At 39.6% G+C, this 24,467-nt stretch overlaps 1 protein-coding gene across 1 annotated transcript; it reads left to right on the forward strand.

Annotated features, from left to right (window-relative positions):
• Positions 1–381: 381 nt before the first annotated feature.
• LOC310931452 (YTH domain-containing family protein 1-like) lies at positions 382–10,808 on the forward strand. Its single transcript, XM_083894605.1, has 6 exons — positions 382–735; positions 1,290–1,314; positions 5,840–5,919; positions 6,962–8,623; positions 8,771–8,815; positions 10,710–10,808. Exons 1-6 carry the CDS (start codon positions 709–711, stop codon positions 10,734–10,736), a joined length of 1,866 nt encoding a protein of 621 aa, XP_083750731.1. The 5' UTR covers positions 382–708; the 3' UTR covers positions 10,737–10,808.
• Positions 10,809–24,467: the final 13,659 nt, after the last annotated feature.

The raw sequence follows: 24,467 nt of genomic DNA on the forward strand, positions 1-24,467 counted from the left end.
GCAATCACAATGGGAAAATGTCTATTTGTTGATTTTTGGTGAATATTTTAAATATTTAATTTCATTCTGTTTCATAATAATAGCAAATATCAACATCACGTCACCTGCAGTAAGTAGCTGTCCATCATTGGCAACTACTACTGCAATCAGAATGGGAAAATGTCTATTTGTTGACTGAGAAAATGTCTTTCGAAAACGAATATCCAGCCAATATCAAACCTCCTGCTAACTTATGTACGCTCTTTTATTAGTAGTAGTAGTAAAGAAAAACCTCCACCCCCGCGGGAACGACGTGAACTGCAACGGCCCGAAGCCCGGATGGAGCAGCAGCCATTGGGGAAGTGTACTGGGCTTTAACGTAACCGAGGAGGAGGACTCGCTCTCCCATTCTGGAATACTAAATAGACGAATTGAAGGCGAGCGGGGATTAAAATATCACCAGGATTCCGAGGCCCGCACCGCCAGACGTAACCCCTAACTTTAGCAACACGACCGGGATTCGGCTGCTTTCGGACGCGGTCTCTGACGTGAACTGCAGAAGTTATACAGCGGAGCTAGCCATAGCCACCGACGCTAAGCGGCGCAGCTAGCCCACACACACAGCTAACTGTAACTGATCTGTGAAGTTGCTTTCAAATCACGGGGCGCTTGGAATCCAGTCACAAGCTTCAAGGCTCTGTGAGAATCCCGGGACTTGCTTCATGAATTATGTCTGCCACAAGCATTGACCCTCAGGTAGGAAGGACGTTATACGCTAGCATAAACCGCTAACGCCGAACGATTTTACGGAGCTATCGCTATTCAATCGGAAGTGCTATCTTAGCTGCTAGCGTTGGCCGGTGCGTGTAGCTAGTAAACTAGCAGCATTCCGCAAAAAAAGGAAAAGAAAAGACCGCTCGTGCTTTTTCCTGGATAATTTCGGAACAACGACAGTAACGCGACTGTTGTACCAGGTTAAAACTACGTTATAAAGTGTTGTAACGCCTGTAGAAGCCTCCTTACACGGTTTCACGCTAGTTAGCAAAGTTGTGTGTGATTTAACGTCAGCGGTAGCTGGTTAAAGAACACACAGTTGTACATGTCATTGTGAAGTGTATGGAATAAATGTCGGTATTGTTGTGAAACACAACTTTTTAAATACAGTCTAATGTCGGGGATCTATTTTTGCATCCCTTGTCTTCAGTTATTAAGATGTTTTATGTGTGAATTCTTAAAACTCCATAATGACAAACTAACAAACAAACAACAATATCCTCTTTTTGTCGTTTTATGGTTAAACCTGGCTGCAGAGATCAAAGGGACAAGCATCTAAAGGTGAGTTGCAGAGGACAACATTAAGATGATTTGTCTTGCTCGTCTCCTACTGTTTCTGATTTATTTAATCAGATTTAATACCCCAGCCTCTCTAATCTGGTTCTGACACTACTGTAATATGTTTAATATTTGATATGACTTTGTCATTATTCGATCTGGGTTGATGTATGAATGATTTTGTGCAACAGTTCTTACATTATGTTGATTATGGTGATTTACTATTATTTGAATGGTTGAGTGTAGGATGTTGTTAATATTTAAAGTGTTAGTAACTTAACCCATTAAGGCCTGAATCGCTTGGAAAAAATGTCTCTAAAACCTGAGCTTAAATGCTGACTAAATGACTGATTTCTCAGCCTCTGTAGCAGATGTAGGAACACAATTCAAAAAGTATTTGAGAGCTTACACCTGTGGCTTTCCTGTGAAATTTAGTTTATTTAGATACAAAAATGTAAAATTAAAGTGAATAACTATTTTCAATTAAAAAACAGTAAGAAAATAAAGTAATATCAACTTGTGTCAGTGCCTTGATTTAGTCCTGATGGAGTGTGAAGAACAAGAACAGCATGTAATGACTGTAAAGGCCACATTCTACTTCTCCGACTGCGTCATGCGTTATCCGGATAAGCGCTGCAATTTCCCGCCCGATTAGTAGGGGTCACTGCGCAAAGTTGTTATGCTTCTGGCTACAGTGAGCAATGGCGTCCGAGAGAGAAAGACTGTTGTTGTTGAAACAGTGGCCGTTGAAACGCAGTTTCAAGATAATTTGAGGCGAGAAATTGGCCATTTAGAGTCTAAACATGTGCTGTGTGTGTTAAGATATGACGTATTTATAGTTTGGCAGCGACGTTGTCGGCGGTGATCAGCTCCGCCTCTGTGGATCCTCGGTGCGCACTGTGAGCCGGCACAGAGCAGCTTCGCTCGGCCTGTCTGGAGGACCAATCGCAGCTCTTGTCGTCTCCGTTGTCCCTTGACGGAGTGACGGACACTTAAAAAATATTTCGTGCAGTCGGGGACGACGCAGATGACTCTGCGTAACCTACGCAGAGCACTTTGCGCAGGAGTATTAATTGGGCTCAACAGTCTGCTTCACATGTGACAGTGATAGTGCTTACAGCGCTGTGGCATCTGCAGGTAAATCCACTGTCACCCCTGGTGCGCGGTTGTAAACACTCGATTGCGGTGGTATTTATCGTCGCTATCGCTGACCTTGTCGTCTTCAAACGTAATTATGTCTTAACCATAAACCCCGGTCGATTTGTTCAGAGCGTTCAAAGTTATCAGCGATGACGTCATCGAAGACGAGAAACTCCTCAAAATCACTGCCTTCGGAAATCTCTCTCCATGTTTGTGAGAAGTCATTTCAAAACAATGTCGCGAGGAACCCTTGAACCCTTATACCCCCCGAAAATTGATGTATCCACTTTCCCGGCGTCTATGGAAGAAAAAAAATGTGGCTGGTAGAAATTCGGCAATGCTTTCCCGGCGTCAATGGGTTAAAGAGTCCTACTTATTTATTTGAAGTGTCATATTGAGGGAGTGCTGCACAAATTCGTAGTAATTACTTCAGATCTGAAACGATTAATCGATTATTAATCGATTACTAAATTAATCGCGAACTATTTTGATAATCGATAAGCGGTTTGAAGCTTTTTCATGATTAAAACAAGATTTCTGATTGTTTTAGCTTCTTAAATGTGAATATTTTCTTGGGGGCTCCACATAAACAAAGAAATCATTAAAACTGAATCATTTTGGTTTGTGAAGAAAACGAGACTTTCGAGAACATCATCATTTCCAGCTTTGACAAACACTGATCAAAGTTTTTTTTTTTTACATTTTATGACATTTTATGGACCAAACGACTGATTACGAAAATTATCGTTAGTTGCAGCTCTAAATTTCTTAATTCACACCATCATTTACGTTATGAAAACATGTCGCTAACATCTCAGAGGACAGAGAGGTTTCCATCCGTGTCTGTGTACTAATTTGAAAAGAAGTATTTTTTTGTATGACAATCATTTTGTTCAAGACAGTTTGTGACATGAAACTTTCACCAGTGCTAACACTGTTTGCAGAGACCTATTCAAGTAGAATATCCACGATTGACAAGGCAGGTAAAAGCTAAGAGACGCAGCGATGGAAGATGTTTAAATCTCTCTAACTGGAAAAGTCTTGGTTCTGTTCTCCATGGATTTGAGTTTCAAATCCTAATTTCTTGCCGCATCATTCACTTTGCTACTGTCCTTATCTTTTTCGAGGTAATTACAAACAAAGAGTCAGTGTGTGGCGTAAGCACACTTAATATAATCTGCTCTTTTATTAGTCAAAGTGTTCACATTTACATTTTAAAACAGCATTGCGACAGTTTTGGGTGGGGAGTGATTTCTCGATTGATATCTTCTAAACGTGTTGATCCCATCACTGGTCTAGAACCTCACAATAATGTATTTATCTTGAGTTTATGCTCTCCAGATCACCCGCCACATATCTGTGCAAATGTCAAACATTTTGATGTCACAAGTTTTAACGTTTTATTCCCGACACGATCAAATGGAGGATGTGGTTCCAGTCAGTTTAATTTACGGGTCATTTGTTGTTGTCACAGGTGGTTTTGTTGCTGTTTTTAATGGCCTCATAATTGTCTTTCTTTATGGTGTTGAAATGCTATTTTATTAGATTTTAAGTGACAGTGTCAGGACTATGTCATGTACATTGCGGCTTTCTTCACTATATACACCGACTGGCTTTAAAAATAGGCTCTCGCACTCTCATATGTCATTGGACCACCATTAGCTTTGATTACGGCACTCATTCGCTCCAGTGTTGCATTCGTTTTTCACTAAGATCTTGTATTAATGATGGGAGAGTCGCATCTCCAGCACATCCCAAGGATTCTCAATGGGGTTAAGGTCTGGACTTGTGTGTGAAAATTATGTCTCATGCTCCCTGAGCCACTCTTTCACGATTTTGAACCCGATGAATCCTGGCATTGTTATCTTGGAATATGCCCGTGCAATCAAAGGAAGAAGAAATCCATTGATGGAATGATCTGGTCATTGAGTATATTCAGATCCAGATCACAACATCATTCAGTCATTTGGGGTTATCTTTCCTATATAGCAGGTGGAAAACTTGTCCTTTTATTAAAAATAATGAAGTTATTTATCTTATATACATGATGGTAAAGTCATTCCTGTGTTCATATGGTCGTGTGTTTACAATTCTCGTCGTGCACAGCTGAGCGAGTAAATCTGTGTCAACCACTTGAAAAACAGAAATACCTGTGTGTCCCCCCCCCCCCGGGTGGGGAAGTTGGCAACACTCACTGTTCTGCCAGTATCAGCCGGAGTAGTTCTCCTGCTCCGGGTCCAAGTGCAGAAAAGAGCCCAAGTGCCTTTTATCTTGTTCGACCACTTGCCTGCACACACTCTGTTGCGTCGATCGAGTGCCCACACACACACACACACTCACACACTCAGATTTGCCGCTACCTCTCTGGCACGCAAGCGCACACGTTTAACTGCATTGATTATAACCTCATTTTCCTGCTTTTATCTGATAAGAGCAGCATGATATTCTGCTGCTGCTTTCCATCAGCTTCAAGTTGAGTGTGTTCAGAGATGGTCTTAATGCCTTGGTTGCGAGTGGATGAGTGGTTCGAGATGTCGCCTATCATCTCCAACCGTTCTGGCCATTCTCCTCCTCAGAGCCCTGGAATTTAAATAAATGCTGGTTATGGTTGTGTTTAAAATCCCAGTTGATCAGAAGCTTCTGATTTGCTTGAACTCCACAACTCTTCTATGTCACTTAACTCTCCTTTCGATTTGAACTTCAGCGTGCTCCCTTGACCATGTTTTCATTCCTAAACGCATTGAGTTGTTGACATGCGCTAAAAGCTAGCGCATGGAAGTTCCGTTAAATAGAGGCCATTACGTGCACACATTCACACACAGGTGGCCAATGATCAAGGGGACAATATGGGTTCCAAAAGAGGCAAAAATAGGTTCAGTGGAATGTGTTATTTATTATATTAGAGCCGTGCGTCACACTAAAGTTAAATCCTGGCGAGAACCCTGCATGTGATTGGCTGTCGAGATTGTAGTTTAAAAAAAGTGTACCAATGAAGTGTACTTTCTATTGGTGCTATGTAGAAATGAGCCAATTTGATCCTGAGTGACTGTATTCTCTGATACTGGTCAAAATCCTTGGATTGAATACCGTAAAGATGAAAATGTAAAATCCTGTACTATCCAAAAGTCCTATAAATCACATGTTTTATTATAAATATGCTGCATGTGGGTTGTTGATTTCTTCATTGCGGGGTATTTGTTACAGAGTTGTAGAATTTTGTCTCTGAAATTGCTTTAAGTTGCTGTTGGTGGTGATTTGCTCCATCTGTAGTACTAAGTAACGCAGTGTCGTCTTTTATGTGCTGATTTAGAAACTATGTTTGTCTTTATCGCCACCGTTTATATGTGTATATTTAACTGTTAATTGATGTCATTTTGTTTTGTTGCAGTGCAAAATGGTTCACTGCATCAAAAGGAGACCGTCCACGACAACGACTTTGAGCCTTACCTCACTGGTCAATCAACTCAGGTAAAACTTTTGCAAATCATTAGAATAAGTATAAATATTCCAAGACTACAACCTGTGAATCACTTGAACATTGTTTGTGAGGATTTTGCCTAGAACTGAAGCAATTGCTCAATTAATCGATTAATCGGTTTGAGTGTTGTTTTTTTATTTATGATTAAAATGTTCAGCTTCTTCAGTGTGCATATGTTCTGGTTTCTTTGCTCTATATAATAAAAGAAAACATCTGATTATCTGTAATTATCTGTGTTATGTGAGAAAATCTCTGAAGTTTGATTATTTCTTTATAGAATGATATTCTCATGACATGAAGTGAACATGAGTTACTGTCCAACTCTAAGGTGTACGTGTAGTGATATAATCTCATGCAATATAACACTAGAGGGAATGCGGTTGCACTGCACATGGTTTTTCTTTCCATTCAAGAAGCTAAATGGCTCTGTCAAAAGCATTGTTCCATAACTGGACTGGCTTGACTGTTGCCTAGCAACACAACCAATAAGCATATTTTGCACGCTACACAGTTTAATGTCCACTACATTTATTTATTTCTATGTTTGCATTAATTGTGCGACCAGAGAAAAAAAGTGTTGAATTGCTTCATCTGACCGTCGTCTGCTCTCAGTCTTTTGTTTAGGTTGTATTTGTAATGTTCATGACGCATTAATAGTCATCATGCTTACGTTTAGTATCACACTGCTATGATCTCCCTCACTGATGTCACATAAACACACCACGGGGAAGTTTGCAGGGAAGTATCATGTCCCTTCTCCTTATCCCGCGACCTCTAATCATAGTTAAATTCAAATGTTACTTCTGTAAAAAAGGTATTTTTGTAGTTTGCCGATGATGACAGTGTCGCTTGATCGCTCCACCCAGTGTAATGAATGTTTATTATTAAAACCTGTGAAGCAGAGTGATACTCGGTGTAATGGGATCACTGGGGGAAAGTATTTATATGAATTTCAGCTCGCAGCTTAATTTTTTAAGAGGTGAGAGGAAATGACTGATATTTTGGTTGTTTTGCTGACTTTCATTTATCCAGAACAACAGTTACCAGTCCATCACCGACCCCTACCTGTCCAGCTACTATGCCCCCTCCATTGGATTTCCATACCCCCTCAGTGAGGCTCCCTGGTCCACAGGCGGCGACCCCCCTATACCGTACCTCACCCCGTATGGACCCTTGAGTAATGGAGACCATCATTTCATGCCGGATACCGTGTTTGGACAGCCGGGAGGCCTGGGAAGCAGCATCTACCCCCACAGGTTTAACTTTTTCCCTGAAAACCCTGCCTTCTCTGCTTGGGGCACAAGTGGCTCCCAGGGGCAGCAGACTCAAAGTTCAGCCTATGGTGGTAGCTACAGCTATCCTCCCAGCTCCCTTGGGGGCACGTTGGTGCCCGATGGTCAGACGGGCTTTCACAGTGACACCCTCAACAAAGCCCCCGGTATGAACAGCCTGGATCAGGGCATGGTTGGCTTAAAGATTGGAGGGGATGTCACTGGCCAGGGGTCTGGTGTCAAGGCTGTGGGGTCTGTGATCGGTGGTCCACCAGTGGCAGCCACTGGCAACGGAGCCACGCCCATTGGCATGCCCCCACCTAAGCCAACCTCCTGGGCCGCCATTGCCAGCAAACCTGCCAAGCTACAGCAGCTGAAATCTAAGGTAAAGCCAGGGATGGGCAATCCTGGAGGTGCTCTGCCTCCACCACCGATTAAACACAACATGAACATTGGGACTTGGGACAAGGGCCCGGTGACTAAAGTAGCCACGTCTCCGATGCAGCAACAGCAGCAGCCTCTTGGCCTGCCTCATGGTATGCCACCTCAAGGCCACATGCAGCAAGGCCACATGCAGCAAGGCCACATGCAGCAAGGACCCATGCAGCATCCCCCTCCCCAGTCTTTGGTGCAGCCCCAGATGCAACCTATGGCCTTACAGCCGCAGCCCCCCCATCACCAGCACCATCAACCACCACCTCAGATCTACCAAAACCACACCCAGCCCCCACAACCCCAGACCCGCTGGGTTGCCCCGCGCAACCGCAACCAAGGCCAAGACGGTAGTGGTGTGGTGGGTATGGTTGGAGGTGGCAACGGCGGTCCCCATCCTTCTGCTGGCCAGGGACCCGGTGCAGAGTCCCACCCAGTGCTGGATAAGCTGCGTGCCGCTCACAGCTACAATCCCAAGGACTTTGAATGGAACCTGAAGAACGGTCGTGTTTTCATCATTAAAAGTTACTCTGAGGACGATATCCACCGCTCCATCAAGTACTCCATCTGGTGCAGCACAGAGCACGGCAACAAGCGGCTGGACTCAGCCTTTCGGGCCATGAACGCCAAAGGTCCCGTGTACCTGCTGTTCAGTGTCAACGGCAGCGGTCATTTCTGCGGCGTGGCAGAGATGCGTTCGCCAGTAGACTATGGCACCAGTGCTGGTGTTTGGGCACAGGACAAATGGAAGGGCAAGTTTGACGTAGACTGGTTGTTTGTCAAGGACGTGCCAAACAGCCAGCTGCGCCACATCCGCCTGGAGAACAACGACAACAAGCCAGTGACCAACTCCCGCGACACCCAGGAGGTTCCTCTGGAAAAGGCCAAGCAGGTGCTTAAGATCATCGCTGTCTACAAACACACCACCTCCATCTTTGATGACTTCTCCCATTACGAGAAGAGGCAGGAAGAGGAGGAGGAGGTGCGCAAGGTAGGTACACATGTCACTGTTTTAGTTACTTTAATCCATCAAAAATACGTCTTTGACACTTGTTGTCTTGAGTCTCCTCGTGGACGTTGATCTGTGCTTTAAGAGACTAATCTGTGTTCTTGTCTGTGCTCTCACTTCATTTGACAGACCTTTGAACCACCTCAGATACAAAGCCGCTCACGATTGGATCAGGTAAAATCTGCCACGGTTCTTCATCTATTGCATTGAAGCTAATGTCAGACAGAAGTCGAACCTTCTTTAGGCTAATCCTAAGATTACATCTGTGGTCTTGTCCATCAGTTTTTAAATTAACCCCGAAAAACATTGTTATGTTACAGCATTATTGCAAAATTAATTCAATGCATTTCCTAACTCAATATTTTACACGCAATACACAATAATGACAAAGTGGTAGAAGGTTTGCTTAAAACTTGCTAATATATTAAAAATAGCTAGTTAGCTGTAGAGCTGAAACGATTAATCGATTACTAAATTAATCGTCAGCTATTTTGATAATCGATAATCGATCTGAAGGTTTTTTCATTATTAAAACAAGATTTCTGTTTTTTGTTTTATCTTCTATAAATGTGAATATTTTCTTGGTTTAAAACTGAATAATTTTGGCTTGTAAACAAAACAAGACTTTCGAGAACATCATAATTTCCAGCTTTGACAAACACTGATCAAGGTCTTTGTAACATTTTCTGACATTTTATGGACCAATCGATTCATCGAAAAAATAATCGAAAGATTAATCGATTACGAAAATAGCGTTAGTTGCAGCTCTAGTTAGCTGCCAGCACGGCTCGACTCAACAGTTTTATTTAAACGTTCCATTAGGGATATCACCTGGTACCTGGCGAGGAGCTGATAGTAAAGGGTTCTTAATCTAATCTTAAAGCATGACATCGACAGACTGTCGGCCACTCGTTGGCAGAGTGTCGTGAGCGCGACGTCTGACACAGAAATCAGTTAAAAAGACTAAAACCTTCTGAAAACTTTTCTAAAATCTCAATAAAGGACCAGAGATTCTCCTGCTCTTGTGAACGTGTCTCACCCAAGTGGTCGTGACGTCAGCCGTAGGAATCTCCGCTCCCGTTTTTACGCCTCGCTACTACGCCCGTGTCCTTGAAATGTGTGCAAAGATGTCCTGCGCTGTGCTACGTGTGCATAACATAGCTTACATGCTGTGGTTTTCTCACGGAGAACGCAAAATATTTCCACGCTGGCAAGTTCAGAGTAGCGGGAGTGGGGGGAGTTCCAGTATGATCGATGTGTCGTCCAAATCAGCAGTTGCTACTCGTTGGCCGCAGCTTGGGGTTAGCGGGAGACGCTAACGCGTAGCCAGGCTACAACCGCAACACATCATTAAATCCCCGATTCCACCGCTGCTTTCGAAGGTTGAAATTGCTGATTGATTTACAATCGAGATTGTGATCGCACAGTTCCCTACGTTAACTTCCTGATTGTTTGTAAAAAAAAAAAAAAAACACTGTTGAAAAAACACTACTAACCCTAACTCTCATGGCCAGTGTGTGGTAAAATGTATGTAAATGTCAACATTTTCATCATATAGTTTAGTATCATACGCGATCAAAAGTTTGGGCTCACTTAGAAATGTCCTTATTAAGGAAATGTTTTTTCAATGAATATAACATTAAATGAATCATAAATACACTCTATACATTGTTAATGTGGTAAACGATTATTCTAAAGTAGAGGCCCATTTCCAGTCTGCTAATGGTATATTGTGTTTGCTCATGGTGTTAAAAGGCTATTGGATGATTAGAAAACCCTTGTGCAATGATGAAAAGAGTTTTGCTGGTTCTCAAAGTCATTATTTCTAATCATTGAAAAGGTTATTTCTAATCTTGTCAATGTCTTGACTATATTTTCTATTCATTGTGCAACTCTTTTGATGAATAAAAGTGCGACTTTTAATGGAAAACACAAACAAATTGTATAAGTGAGCCCACGCTTTTGAACGGTAGTGTCCATCTTAACATCTGATCACTGCTTCAAACAGATTTGTGGTTAGCGATGAACATATTTTCATATCTGATAATGATTTTCTCTCTCCGAACAGGAGCGTCAAAACAGGAATAAACAATAGAGGACATTTATCCTTGGCTTGATCAACAGTTACACTAGGACTTTTGATTTAAGAGACAGAAGATTATGACATTGCAACCAAGCCCTTCATTTTGTTCTCTGTTTTAATCCCCGGTGAATATCTGCCATTGTCAAGACTTGTGCTTTTTTTGTTTTTTTTTGCCCCCCCCCCCCCCCCCCCCCCATATACACCGCCCACCTCTTGTGCAGGGATAACAAGCTGATTTAATGTATTACCAATCCAGCACCATAAACCCGAGTTCATTTTTTATATTTCTGTTGCCCTTGTTTCTCGTCCTCTGCTCTCAGCAGACTGGTTTCCCTCCTCTCCTGCTCCTCCTCCTCACCTTCTTTCCAAACGAGTTTGACTGCAACACGGAGACAAAATCTGCCACTTGATATTTTTAGTACAATCAGAACATACGTGTCCTGCCCCTCTTTGTCCATGTGGGGGCAGCATTGCCATGCTTCAGAGTTAAAAACTGTGCCAACAGGGTTGGAAGATCCCAAAGGCAAATGTCAGACTTGGATCTGTGCGCTAATAAAACCTTGATTTATCTATTTTTCATTCAGATCAACAAAATCTCTATTTTTTGGCTTACTATTGACAATTTGCATTTCAGAAATATGTTTTTGTTTTTTTCCTGGAGCCTTAATGGTTTTTTTTATGTTTGGTTTTTTTTTTCTAATTATTGGTGACTTCTCAAACGGACTGCTCAAAAAACTGCTGGAGAAATCAGGGATAGTGTGAAGTCACACGTGACTTTGGAGACATTTCAGAGGAGGAACTGCAAAGGCCTCTGGGAAAAGGAAAGAGTGGACGTGTCCTCCACAGCCAGAACTCACAATTTAAATCAAAATAATTGTACTAATGACATCCTTTCACAGCACCTCTGCTTGGCTTTCTGTTAGCGTTGTTTCTCAAAGAGGTCTTTTTGTCTGAGAAAATGGACTCTTCTTCATTTTACGTCATTTTTATCATCTATTCAGAATGAATTGTTGCGTTAGTTTGTGTCACAAACCTGGAGGTTACACATCGTTTTATCCATTCACCATCATTCTGTCTTAACTTGGTTGTTTTCTTCCCTTGAATTCAGTTTTGCTAAGTCTATCATGTTTGGTCATAATGATAAGCTTTAACGTAGGAGCCTATATTATATTCATGGAGAAAGCCTAAAAAAAATAATGTATAACCTAAAAATTAATGTAACTGATTTACTATCGAGTAAGAAAAAAAAAATGACAAATGAAATGTGGTTTATGTGTGTTTTGTTTTGTCAGTAGATTGAATCACTGATTATGATGCGGTTAAATCATGACGTCATGGAGAAAGGAAAGTCAGTAGTGTGTGTGTGTGTGTGTGTGTGTGTGTGGCAGCGTTGATGTTGAAGCTGTGATGTGAAATCAGTGCAGTTCTTTTTATTTTATTTCTGATTCTCTCCTGATTTTAGTTTGTAACGTCATTTTATTTGGGAATCACCGTTTTCTTGCGTTTGGATTGAGGTTTTGATATTTTCTCAACACCTTTATTTAAATGTTAGCCAGATATGCGACATTATGTGGTTTTATACACCAGCAAACACATCGGTATTACGTTATATCGTGATTCTTACAATACATGTATGTTGAATAACAACACACGTGCATTGGAATTACAATATATGTATATTGTTGTAACAACATACGAGTTAAATGTAGCGATATACTTGTAAATTAATTAAATATAGGTTAATGTATGAGCTATATATTATAAGTATAATTGCCTTAAAAGGTTAAACGTAGATTGTTTTAACGATAAACCTATGATGTTATATACGGAAGCGTATTGCTGCCACACATACAAGACGATACATGCCACGTTACATTACGTTGTCAAAACTATTACGTTATAACGAGAAACTATTACGTTATTTCCAGATGTGATATTTTCTTGTTATAACGACAAACTATCGCCTTATTTCGAGAAACTATTGCGTTATTTCGAGAAACTATCTCGTTGTTTCGAGAAACTATCGCGTTGTTTCGAGAAACTATCTCGTTATTTCGAGAAACTATCACGTTATTTCGAGAAACTATTACGTTATAATGAGAAACTATTACGTTATAACGAGAAACTATTACGTTATTTTCGAGAAACTTAAGTTATTACAAGATAAGATATTGTCTTGTTATAACAAGAAAATGTTTTGAACATGTTATCTATCTGGAAATAACGTAATAGTTTCTCGTTATAACGAGATAGTTTCTTGAAATAACGTAATGATTTCTTGTTAAAATGTAATAGTTTCTTGAAATAACATCACAGTTTCTCGTTAAAACTTGATAGTTTCTCGGAATAACGTGATAGTTTCTCGTTATAACGTAATACTTAGCACCCCACTTTTTTTGCGTGTGGCCGCAATACGCTTCCGTAGTTAACATAATGTATAACATAATACTGATCTCTTTTCATTTTGCTAATGTGACAACGATACACTACCGAAATGTATGTGCCGTTTTGTGCACCAAGATGGCCACAAGGGGGAGCTTTCCCTTTTCAGTCATCTTATTTGTTAATTTATTTAAGATGATTGTTTTTCATTTTAAGATGCTTCCAGTTTCAGTCTGTTTTGTTGCAAGTCAAATGAAGGTGGAGAGAATGTTTTGTTTTGAATCTCAGAGAAATGTCCGTCAAACCGTGGTGACCGACAGCTTTTCATATTGTCCCATAGCTTGTTTTTTTAAAACTCAAATCGCACATATTTTCCTGATTAATAACCGACTCAAAAACAAATGTTGGTGACACAGAAATGGCAGGTTTTTAACACATGTAAACAACGACAACAAGGATTAATTATTGCACTCTGTCTTTTTTCTATCACGTCACATGATCTCTCTCTCTCACATCCACTTTTCTTATTGTCCGTTAATGATAGCGATAACATCTTCACTCTTTATATCTGTATTGTTTTATTATTATTTCTTTCACCCAGCCTGTCCTCTTCCATGTTTTTTTTTTTTGCCTTTTTTTTGTTGTTTTATTTTTGTGCCGCTTCAATCTAATGCTGATTCAGTTGTGGACTTTCCTGACGTTAGCTTGGTTGGATGATAAAGATGGTCTGGACCAGTGGTCACCAACGTCACTTCACCTCGCTCGTATGTATCCATATGATCACTCGGTATAATATTGTTTATAAAAGAAACTGTGATAATCATGCAGAGTAAGCACTGGAGTTAATGTGTATGCAATTGAATGCATAATAGTGCATAAAATGTTAATATGGAAGCCCCTCCATATTATTCTCAGTCTCATAACGGTTGGTGACCCCTGGTCTGACTCATGCACTTGACCTTTTCCAGATTGTGTGCTTGATCTTGATCCTGTGAGGAAACTGAGACGGTAGAAGTGCTGAGGTTCGTTCAAGTGTCGGAGTTGATCTATTCAGCGTCTAAATCGTCAAAATCACAGAAATAAGAACAACAGTAATACATTTTGTTGTTTGTTATTGATAAGCACCTTTCCGATGCTCAAGGACAAAACAAAAAAACAAACGATAAGAAACAGGCAACAGAAAATGGAGTGCGATTACAGAGTACCGTATTTTCTGGACTATATGTCGCATCTGTCAAAATAATATGTCACGAAGAGGGAAAAAAAACATCCATCTATAAATCGCATTATTTATATATAACATATATTTCATCAAAAAAAATGAACATTTAATCTGGAAAGAATATTTAGTTAGCCTAATAAGTTAGCTAAAATTATTAACGTAACGGGTTAGCGATCTCATTCTGCGTCGCTGAATTCTTCATCTTCAAACGATTACTGTTTTGGTTTTTTTTCCGGCTGCATACTTTTAGAATTTGCCGTTTAAAATCTGCAGTGTGGCTTTTGTCTTTTTGGCGGCTTTTTATCTGCGTTCTCTGTCTTTATGGTTTAGCCGTGTCATTTTTTTTCGGTGGAGCAGTTTCAGCGTTCGATTGTCACACGTGTGGACAGTGCCCTCTTGTGGTCATAGATGAGATGGTGTATATTTTTTTGTCATATAGAAGTCGCTTCTAAAATATAGGTCACATGGCCAGGCAAACTACTAATAAAATGTGACTTATAGTCTGGAAAATACAGTATAATTGGTATAATTTCTTTTTTTAAACTGATAATGATCCTGATGGCTGTGATGTCATAGGTTCCATGTCATCCCTAATTCCCCCTACGATCCAGAGAGCAGACCTGACTGCATCCTTCCCCCCTCCGTTTACTTTTGTTGTCCCTTTTCTCACCTGTACTAATCAATAGCTAGGTTGATCCAAGCAAATGCGGTTTCACACGTTTGCCTTCAACATCACCGCTCTCTCCATTCTGCATAGAGTCGGGGGGGGGCGAGAAGCTATAAAGGACAACCAGCGTCGGCTGTCTTCATCTCAGGAAGCATGAGCTGGTTGTGATCCTAGTGACTGGGCTTGAATGTGCCGTGTGTTTCAAAAGGCAAAGAGGTGGACGTGAGGCCGTATCCATGAAATGATGCGCCTCAACACTACAAGAGGATTCCTACTGTATAAACACTGATAATCGTATAGACCACAGTTGTAGTCGTGGACGTCATAACTTTGTTTCAAAGAGCAATCTTGGGTTTTCTTAATACAATTAATCAAGCCTTAATAAACTGTCCATTAAGAAATGACCTTTGTCTCCATCTCATATAATTCTCCAGTCAGGGAACAGCCGAGCGACAGGAAGTTACTGAAAATCCTCAAGTTAAACATAGGAAATGTTATGTTTTTGTTCATGTAGTTCTTCGGCACCGTCTTTGACTTTTAAAGGTTCATGCAGAAAAAGAGAATGTGTACATATATATATACAGTATATACTGTATGTTCCTCATTTGTGAGTTTAGTCAGTCAGGAAATAAAACCACATGTAAGTGGTCTCACGTGAAAATGAGCTCTTTTGGTGTTTTATATCAATTTCTGTATATGACAATATTTTACCTTACAAGCCTGAAACTATATGTACAACCAAAAAAAACACACACAATAGAACACAAAGTCAGTGTCACTCAGGCTTTATTTGATGTCACATAATTAGAAAACATGCATCTGAACAAACGATATCACAGTTGGGCTTCATATTCTGTACTGGCCTAACATTGTGGAGCTGTAGCAGTATATATATATATATATGTGTATGTATATGTATATATATGTATATATATATGTGTATGTATATGTGTATATATATATGTATATATGTGTATATATGTATGTATGTATATATATATATATACATATATACACATACATATACACATATATATATATACATATACACATATATATATATACATATATATACAATTTAATATTGCTACTTGTCACAGTAGTTGAGAAATATACTTATATACAGCGTATGAAGAACCGCGTAGCATGACAGATGTTTACGTTTAGCTCATTGGCTAATGCAGGTTTTCTGTCCTCACTGCATCAAAAATCATTCACCTCTTTATTTTCATTGGTGCCAACAGGTCGTATGTATGGTTGCTGTTTGTAACGCAGCAATATTTGTTAACTTAGAAATGTATTAAGTCGTTAAATATACATAGTAAATGTTAAATCTAAATACTAAAATATAAATATAATGCTAACTCGAATGCTAAATATAAGTGTTAAATCTAAATCTTTTGTTGTGAAACTAAATATTTAGCGATTATGCTAATTCACACTGCTGGTAACCGGAAGTACCAAAATAAAAGCTTGAGAAAGTCAGGCTGTGAAAATAAACACTTGAACATACATTTTCGTGAGATAATAACTACTTAAAATAACAAAAACCATGTTGACTTACGCTGAGCTGTCATGTCTTCCCCCCGCTCCCGACCGGCAGTGGTACACTCCACTGTTGGTCACTTTCTCCACGATTTAGCATTTAGATTTAACATTTATATTTAGCATTTATATTGAACATATATATGTACATTTAGCATTTAGATTTTAGATTTACCATTTATGTTTAGCATTTAGATCAAAGATTTAGCATTTAGATTTAAGTTGTAGCGTTAGATTTAACATTTATATTTAGCATTTAGATTTAACATATATATGTACATTTAGCATTTAGATCTAAGATTTAGCATTTACATTTAAGTTGTAGCTTTAGATTTAACATTTAGATTTAGCATTTAGATTTAACATTTATATTTAACATATGTACATTTAGCATTTAGATTTTAGATTTAACATTTATGTTTATAATTTAGATCAAAGATTTAGCATTTAGAGCTAAGATTTAGCATTTAGATTTAAGTTGTAGGGTTAGATTTAACATTTATATTTAGCATTTAGATTTAACATATATATGTACATTTAGCATTTAGATCTAAGATTTAGCATTTACATTTAAGTTGTAGCTTTAGATTTAACATTTAGATTTAGCATTTAGATTTAACATTTATATTTAACATATGTACATTTAGCATTTAGATTTTAGATTTAACATTTATATTAAGCATTTAGATCTAAGATTTAGCATTTAGATTTAAGTTGTAGCTTTAGATTTAACATTTATATTTAGCATTTAGATCTAAGATTTAGCATTTAGATTTAACATTTATATTTAGCATTTAGATTTAACATATATATGTACATTTAGCATTTAGATTTTAGATTTAACATTTAGATTTAGCATTTAGATCTAAGATTTAGCATTTAAATTTTGATTTGTAGCGTTAGATTTAACATTTATATTTAGCATTTAGATTTAACATATATATGCACATTTAGAATTTAGATTTAGATATTAGATTTAGCATTTAGATTTAAGTTGTGGCTTTAGATTTAGAAATTATATTTACATTTAGATTTAGCATATAGAGTTAGCATTTGGATTTAAGATTTAGATTTAACATTTAGGTGTAATGTTGTAAATGTGCTTAACAGTGACTTTCAAAAATTCACAAGTGGCACCCCATACATGTATACATTTTCAATACAGATAATGATTATGTTTCACACTCGGGCAATGTTCTATTTTTTTTTTTTTTAATGCACTGACAAAAACACCCTGATTATTTCCTCGTGAAAGATACAATACAAAATGGCGCCTCTGTGACATTAAGCTGGGCAGCGAATTCAAAGTGTAGTTCGAGGTCCAGTCAGAGCCAAAGTCAACACGAGACGACGTGCACAGGTTTAAATGGCGATAACCCACTTTGTCTGTTAAAGTGCGCAATGCAACAACGCACACATCATCATCCTCATCATCATCATCACCACCATGATGAAGGCTGCGGCCTCTTCCTCACATCAGAGTGTGATGCTGTGTAGTTTCCTCTCTTGGCATTCACCGCGTGCCTTAATTGTATGGACATTAAATCAAGGTCCGCTGTGAACACGCAGAGTGACAACCCTTCAACACCCCAACACCTCACCCTCTCACCCTGCTGACCCTGTCTGACTCCTGACACGCGCACACGCACACGCACACGCACACTTCAAACCTGCAGCATCTGAGGAGGAGGAGGAGGACGCAGAGGCTGCAGAACCACAGCTCCCGCGTGCGTCAGTGCGCGTGCTCTCACACGCACGGATGCACATATAGCGACAATAATATCCACGTTCTTCTTCTTCTTCTTCTACTCCTGCGCCACAGCTCGCCTATAACCTCAGTGACAGGGTTAGAAACACCTTCACATGAGAGTGTGACACGCGCACCCTCTGCGCCTCTCCTCAGATTTACGGATCTCCATGTTTGGCGCGCTCTGCCTCGCGCAGGCAATGACAGCTGAGAGTGTGCACGGGGCTTTGTCCTCGCGCTGGAGCGCCCGAGATTACAGCGGCACAAAGAGAAGAGTAGAATAAAAAAGAATTAAAAAAAAAATAAACAAGATGATGATAATCAGGAGTCCGGTAAATAATCCCACTGCGATTATGCTGCAGATTCCATTTGAACTTCAGATCCACGACATGTTCCAGGATTAAAGCCGACACACAAATGCCTCCCCTCTCTCTCGCGCGCGCGCACCTACACAAGCTGCTGCACATTCATCCACACTGCGCGCGTATAGACGCTCTTTTCTGCGCGCGCGCGCTTTCTCTCTCTCTCAGTTCCTGTATTTATTTTTTTTATTTTTTTTTTAAATCTGACCCATTTTCAGGTTCAATCCAAACCCCGTGCACGCGCCATCCCCCGGATTAGAGCTCGCGCGCGCCCTCCCCTCTACCTCCTTCATTGACAATTGCGAGTCTCCGGCGCTGATTGGACTTCTGGCGCGAGAGGGATTACGTGGTCGCAAAGTGACGTCATAGCCCCGGGGGGGGGGGGCCGCAACAGCCCAACCCCTCCCCAACCCCCCACCCCATAAACACACCCCCACCCCCATCCGTCCTCCTCCTTCTCGCGCCATTAAAACCAAAATCATCATCGGCCCCAAAATGTCCTTGAAAAGCGCCGCCGTCCTTACGTCCTGCACTGCGTCACGCGCGCATGCACGTAGACAACACAGATAATAAACACAGTTTTTTTTTAAAATGCAGTGCATGCTATAGAAGGAGGAGCACGTGCACCTGACCCCGGAACAGGTGCATGATCCTTTACTTCACCCAGGCTGCTGCCCACGGGCCACAATCAATGTCATTTCGTGTATATATATACACACACATATATATATATATATACACACACATATATATATATATATATATATATATATATATATATATATATATATATATATATATATATATATATATATATATATATAGACCACAGTTTGCTCCCATCTTCTGCTGTTAAGCCCTAGTTTGTATTAATCCAACCTATAATTTCACCATTTATTTATGGTTCCTTGAACGCAACATAGAGTAAAGCATGCTGCATTTAAACAAACGGAATAGTTTGTATAAAATCCAACAGGAGAAAAAAAATAATCTGACTGAACAAAGAGAGAAAACCCTACACGAGCAGCGCCTTTAGCGTCTCCAATACTCAGCCTGTGGACTCGCGAATCTTCTTCTTCTTCAAAACCAAAACAAATGCAGTTATTGTTGTTAAAATAGTGCATTTTTTTTCTCTCCTCGTTTCACCTCGATGTGCACGTGAAAAACCCGCGCTTCCTGCATCCGTGCATGCACGCGAGTCAATTCACGAGCCTGTGATGCAGGGCCCTGCACGCGCTAACACACACATACACACACACACACACTGTAACACCCTGCAATAACCCGGGAGAAACACGTCCACCGTCAGATTGATGATAAATCCTGCTTCTGTCCTTCTCGTCGTAATCCCGCAGTTCCACCGCTGAGGCGCCATCACGTCCTCCGTGTGCGCGCGTGCATGTGTAGCAGAAGAATAAGAGGAATTAAGAAATATATATATATATATATATATATAAATATATATACAAAACAGTGCAGTTTTTCCTCGTGGCTTGGATTCCTCTTCCCTCCTCCGCTGCAGCAGCGGCCTCCACAGCTCAGCTCTGACTGAAGGTGGTGGAGAGGAGAGAGGGGAGAGAGGGAGAGACTGTGACTGTGGGGGTTCATGGTGCATTACAATGACACCCGGGCCCCCATTGATTCGACCGCTGTCTAACGGTCCTTGGTCGGCAAATGCAAATCCCCCCCAATTCTAACACGCAGTAACTCCACAATGGCCCCCGACAAAAGAGAGGGAGAGTCGGCCCCAGTTTTAATTTTTGAGGTAAACGCTGGGAAAATATCCTCTGAATGTATTCTATATTCTATATATGTGTCTAAATACCGTTATATCACAGAAAGCAACGCCATTAAAGCATAGCAGGACACCACGATGCTATGAACGTGCGCAATTACGCACGCATGATGCAGGGTGACTCACGCCATATGGAGAACACTTTGCACATATTGCAAAAATATACGTTTTAAATATAATGATTTGATAGGAATTTAAATGTGTGTCTATGAAGAATTCTTTTAAAAGATGCACCTGCTGTAAACATTATGTAAAATCTCCTTTTAATTTAATGTAATATAATTTAATGTATTATTAAATATAATAATGTTTTTAATGTATGTTTTACATGTGCTTTTATCTTGCCTCTGTAGCACTTTGAGGTAAAAATGAAATGAATTGAATGAATGAATGGTTTTGATTATCATTAATAATAATCAAAATAATACTAAAATAACATTAATAATAATAATACATTAAAAAAAAAAACAATGATAACCAATGGGGGGTAAAAACATTTTTCTTTAATTCATTATTTTACATTTTTAATTAAAAAAATAACTCGACATTTATCATTAAAGTGAAATAGTTCAGGTTTTATTCGACGAGAACATTTCACCTGTGAGAGCAGTGGCAGGAAGTGTCCTTTAAAACGGTGACAGTGAAAAGAGGGTGTCGTTCTGCAAACATGTCTTAAGTGCACAGAGCCATGAGGACCCTCTGCTGTTGTCTGAGCAGAGAAAGAGAAACACGCACACAAAGGAATCCATTGTTCCCGCTCAACAATTCAAGGGGCCCTGTAAAGCTGCCCTCAGCGACCACGCAGCCGCCGCTCAGTGCAATGCAAGGGGCCCCTTCTGAGGGGAAATGCTAATAATGTAAGGGCCTGTATGGTTTAACTCACACACACACACACACACACAAGAAAATATATACAGTGAAAAACTGCAGCTGGTCTCAGAACGAGGCGTCAGAGCTGCAGTGAAGCTCATTATTATGATCGTGGTTCACAGGTGACTTTACAACAGATTCACTCCTAGAAAATTACATGTCATCTTAGTTAAAGTTTAGCAGCACTGTTATACCAGAATTATTTACCATTATAATTACTATTATTATTGTTATTGTTATTGTTATCATCATTATTATTATTTTTATTGTTATTATTAATAATAACATTAGCATTATTAGCATTATTTTTTATTATTATCATTATTGTCATCATTATCATTATTATTATTATTACCATTATTATTATCATTATAATCATTGTAATTATTATCATTATCATTATTATTGTCATCATTATCATCATTATTATTACCATCATTATTATTATTATTATTATCATCATTCTTATCTTTATTATTATCATTAGTATTATATTATGATTGTTATTATTAACATTATTATTATTATTTTCATCATTATTATTATTTTCATTATTATTATTATTTATTTTATAGTAGTTTAGTTCATTGATGAACTTTTTTTCCACATTTATAAATTCTGGATGTTTTAATTTACAGAATGTATTTTATTGTATTTATGTTATATTTTTAGCAATATAACGGCAGTTTATGCAATACGACACAACACGCACGCACGCACACACACACACAGACAAAAAAAAAGCAAATATCGGAGGTTAAACTGGTGAAGTTAAGGACTAAGATTTGAGGAGAAAGAGGAAGAACTGAACAAATAGTTTTAATGAACTGATTCCAATGATTCAAAACAACTGCTTTACAAGTCTCTCCTGTGTCTGTGTGTGTGTGTGTCGTACTTTCATGCAGCCGCGCAGTGATGACTCCGCCCACGTTGACTCGCTACTAGCTTGGACCATAGTAGAACATTGTTATTGAGGAATAAAGTCCAGGGATGTGAGGGAGGTTCTTTACGTCATTATATGTTAATGTGACTGAAGAAGAATGTGCTGATTAACCAAAAAAAAGGTACTGTGAAAATGCACGTGAACGTCTACTCTGCACATTTATTGATATAAATCCATGACTTGTGAGGTCTGTGTGACATTTTGAGCGATAACTCCTCAAACACTTATTTTTGTTTTACTTTCAATTACTTTTTGATTTACTGATTCATTCCAATCAACCATGGCAATAGATTCATTTGATAACGGTATATTTATATTTAATCGATTAAGGTCGATAATGATAATAATTGTTTTTCTGTAGTCATTCAGAGCCTTTATTCTGAAAAAAAAATGACATGTAACATTTTTAAACAACACAATATTTAATTATTTGGAATCAAATGACATGCTTTGCTTGATGAAGATATGACGATCTCATCTTGCACTTAAAATTGAATTGCTCAATATTATTTGTACATAGTGTTTTTCTGTGCTTATGAGTCAATAAGCGTCTCGTATCTTGTGTATTGAAGACATACGGTATATGACAAATTAAAATGCATTATTTGTAAAAAAAAATATTCATTCATTCATGTTTTTTTAAGATTTGAATTTTGACAAAATCCTCTTTATTCTCATTCTGCTTTTATATAGAATAAATGTCTCTGCGGGGAGTTTGATTGTGTCGTAAACTGCTACTGTTTGTGGTTCAGTACACAAACACAATGACTGAGGCTGAGGCTGGGGAGGGGCAGAGGGGGCGGGGCTTACTCGGGCCACTCTAAATCAGTCCATTTTGGAGGAGATCCGAGTCGGCTTTTTAAGAGGCTCCATTATAGGCTTGTTAATGTCACAACTGTCACAACACACACACACACACGGGGTCACCACAGAGAAGAGATTTATAAAGTAAAACCATTTACCATTACGCGCACCACCATAATACTACAAGTCCCACAATGCACTGCTTGTGCGTTGGCATGTCAATCACGGGACGAGTGTCATCCTCTCCTCATCTCCTCTCCATCCTTGCATGCCTCAGCAGCCTTCTCTCTCCCCCCACCACACACACACTTATGCTGATTGGCCCAGCTGTTCCACTTAAATTCACCATGGCAACCACAACCTGTTGCATAGCAACGCTGCTCTGCCCATGCCAGTGTTCACCACAGGAGGAGAGAGAGGGGAAATTCCTTTGGATCTCTGTGTGTGTGTGTGTGTGTGTGTGTGTGTGTGTGTGTGTGTGTGTGTGTGTGTGTGTGTGTGTGTGTGTGTGTGTGTGTGTGTGTGTGTGTGTGTGTGTGTGTGTGTGTGTGTGTGTGTGTGTGTGTGTGTGTGTGTGTGTGTGTGTGTGTGTGTGTGTGTGAGATGGGTAAATGAAGATTGTTTTTGCCTGTAGGCCACTGGGAGCTTCAGTTAGCTCCATGTAGGTTAGCAGCCGGCATGCTAAATGCTGTGTGTGTGTCTGTCTCCTTGTGTGTCTCTAGCTCATGCTAAAGAGTTTTTGACGTTGCAGTATCAGCGACGCCTCGTGGCACACACACACACACACACATACATGCAGGTTTGTGTAGCTCTAAATAAACTTAACTTAAGTTAATCCCTAAACATTACCTTAATCAAACAGCAACACAAATCTTAGCCCTAAACTTAAACACTTTGGTCGATGACCCGTGTCCGTGTTGTGCGGTTGTAGTGGCAGTTTGTTCACTTGTGTTGTGCTGCTGTGTTAGCGACTTTGCTTCGACCCGTGTGGATCGCGGCTGTTTCACTCCACTTTGTGTGTGGCGACGCTTGTGTTTGCTGTTGTGTCGAAGCACAAACTTTCATTCGTCTCGTGATGTTTTTACCTCGCGGTGGCAGCCATTTTGTTAGCTGCCAGGAGCGGCAGCCACTCATGTCGCTAAGTTAATGGTGTGGATTCTGTCAAGCGCAGTTCAGATCTTAGATGTTCTGTCGCTTGTTTGGAGATACAACCTAAAAAAAAAAATGCAACTGATGCCCTGATGCACTTTGACAGTGAACTGACTTTAGTCTCAAAAACAAAAAGTATCTCGGAATGACTTGAAATTCACCATCATAATAGTTGGCATCGCCCTGGACAATGATGTGTTGAAATTATTTGCAAACCTCTTAAGGAATAATTTTAATGAATTTTAGAAATTCAGAAA

The sequence above is a fragment of the Microchirus variegatus genome (assembly GCF_963457635.1).
Source record: "Microchirus variegatus genome assembly, chromosome: 9".
In the NCBI taxonomy this organism is placed as follows: domain Eukaryota; kingdom Metazoa; phylum Chordata; class Actinopteri; order Pleuronectiformes; family Soleidae; genus Microchirus; species Microchirus variegatus.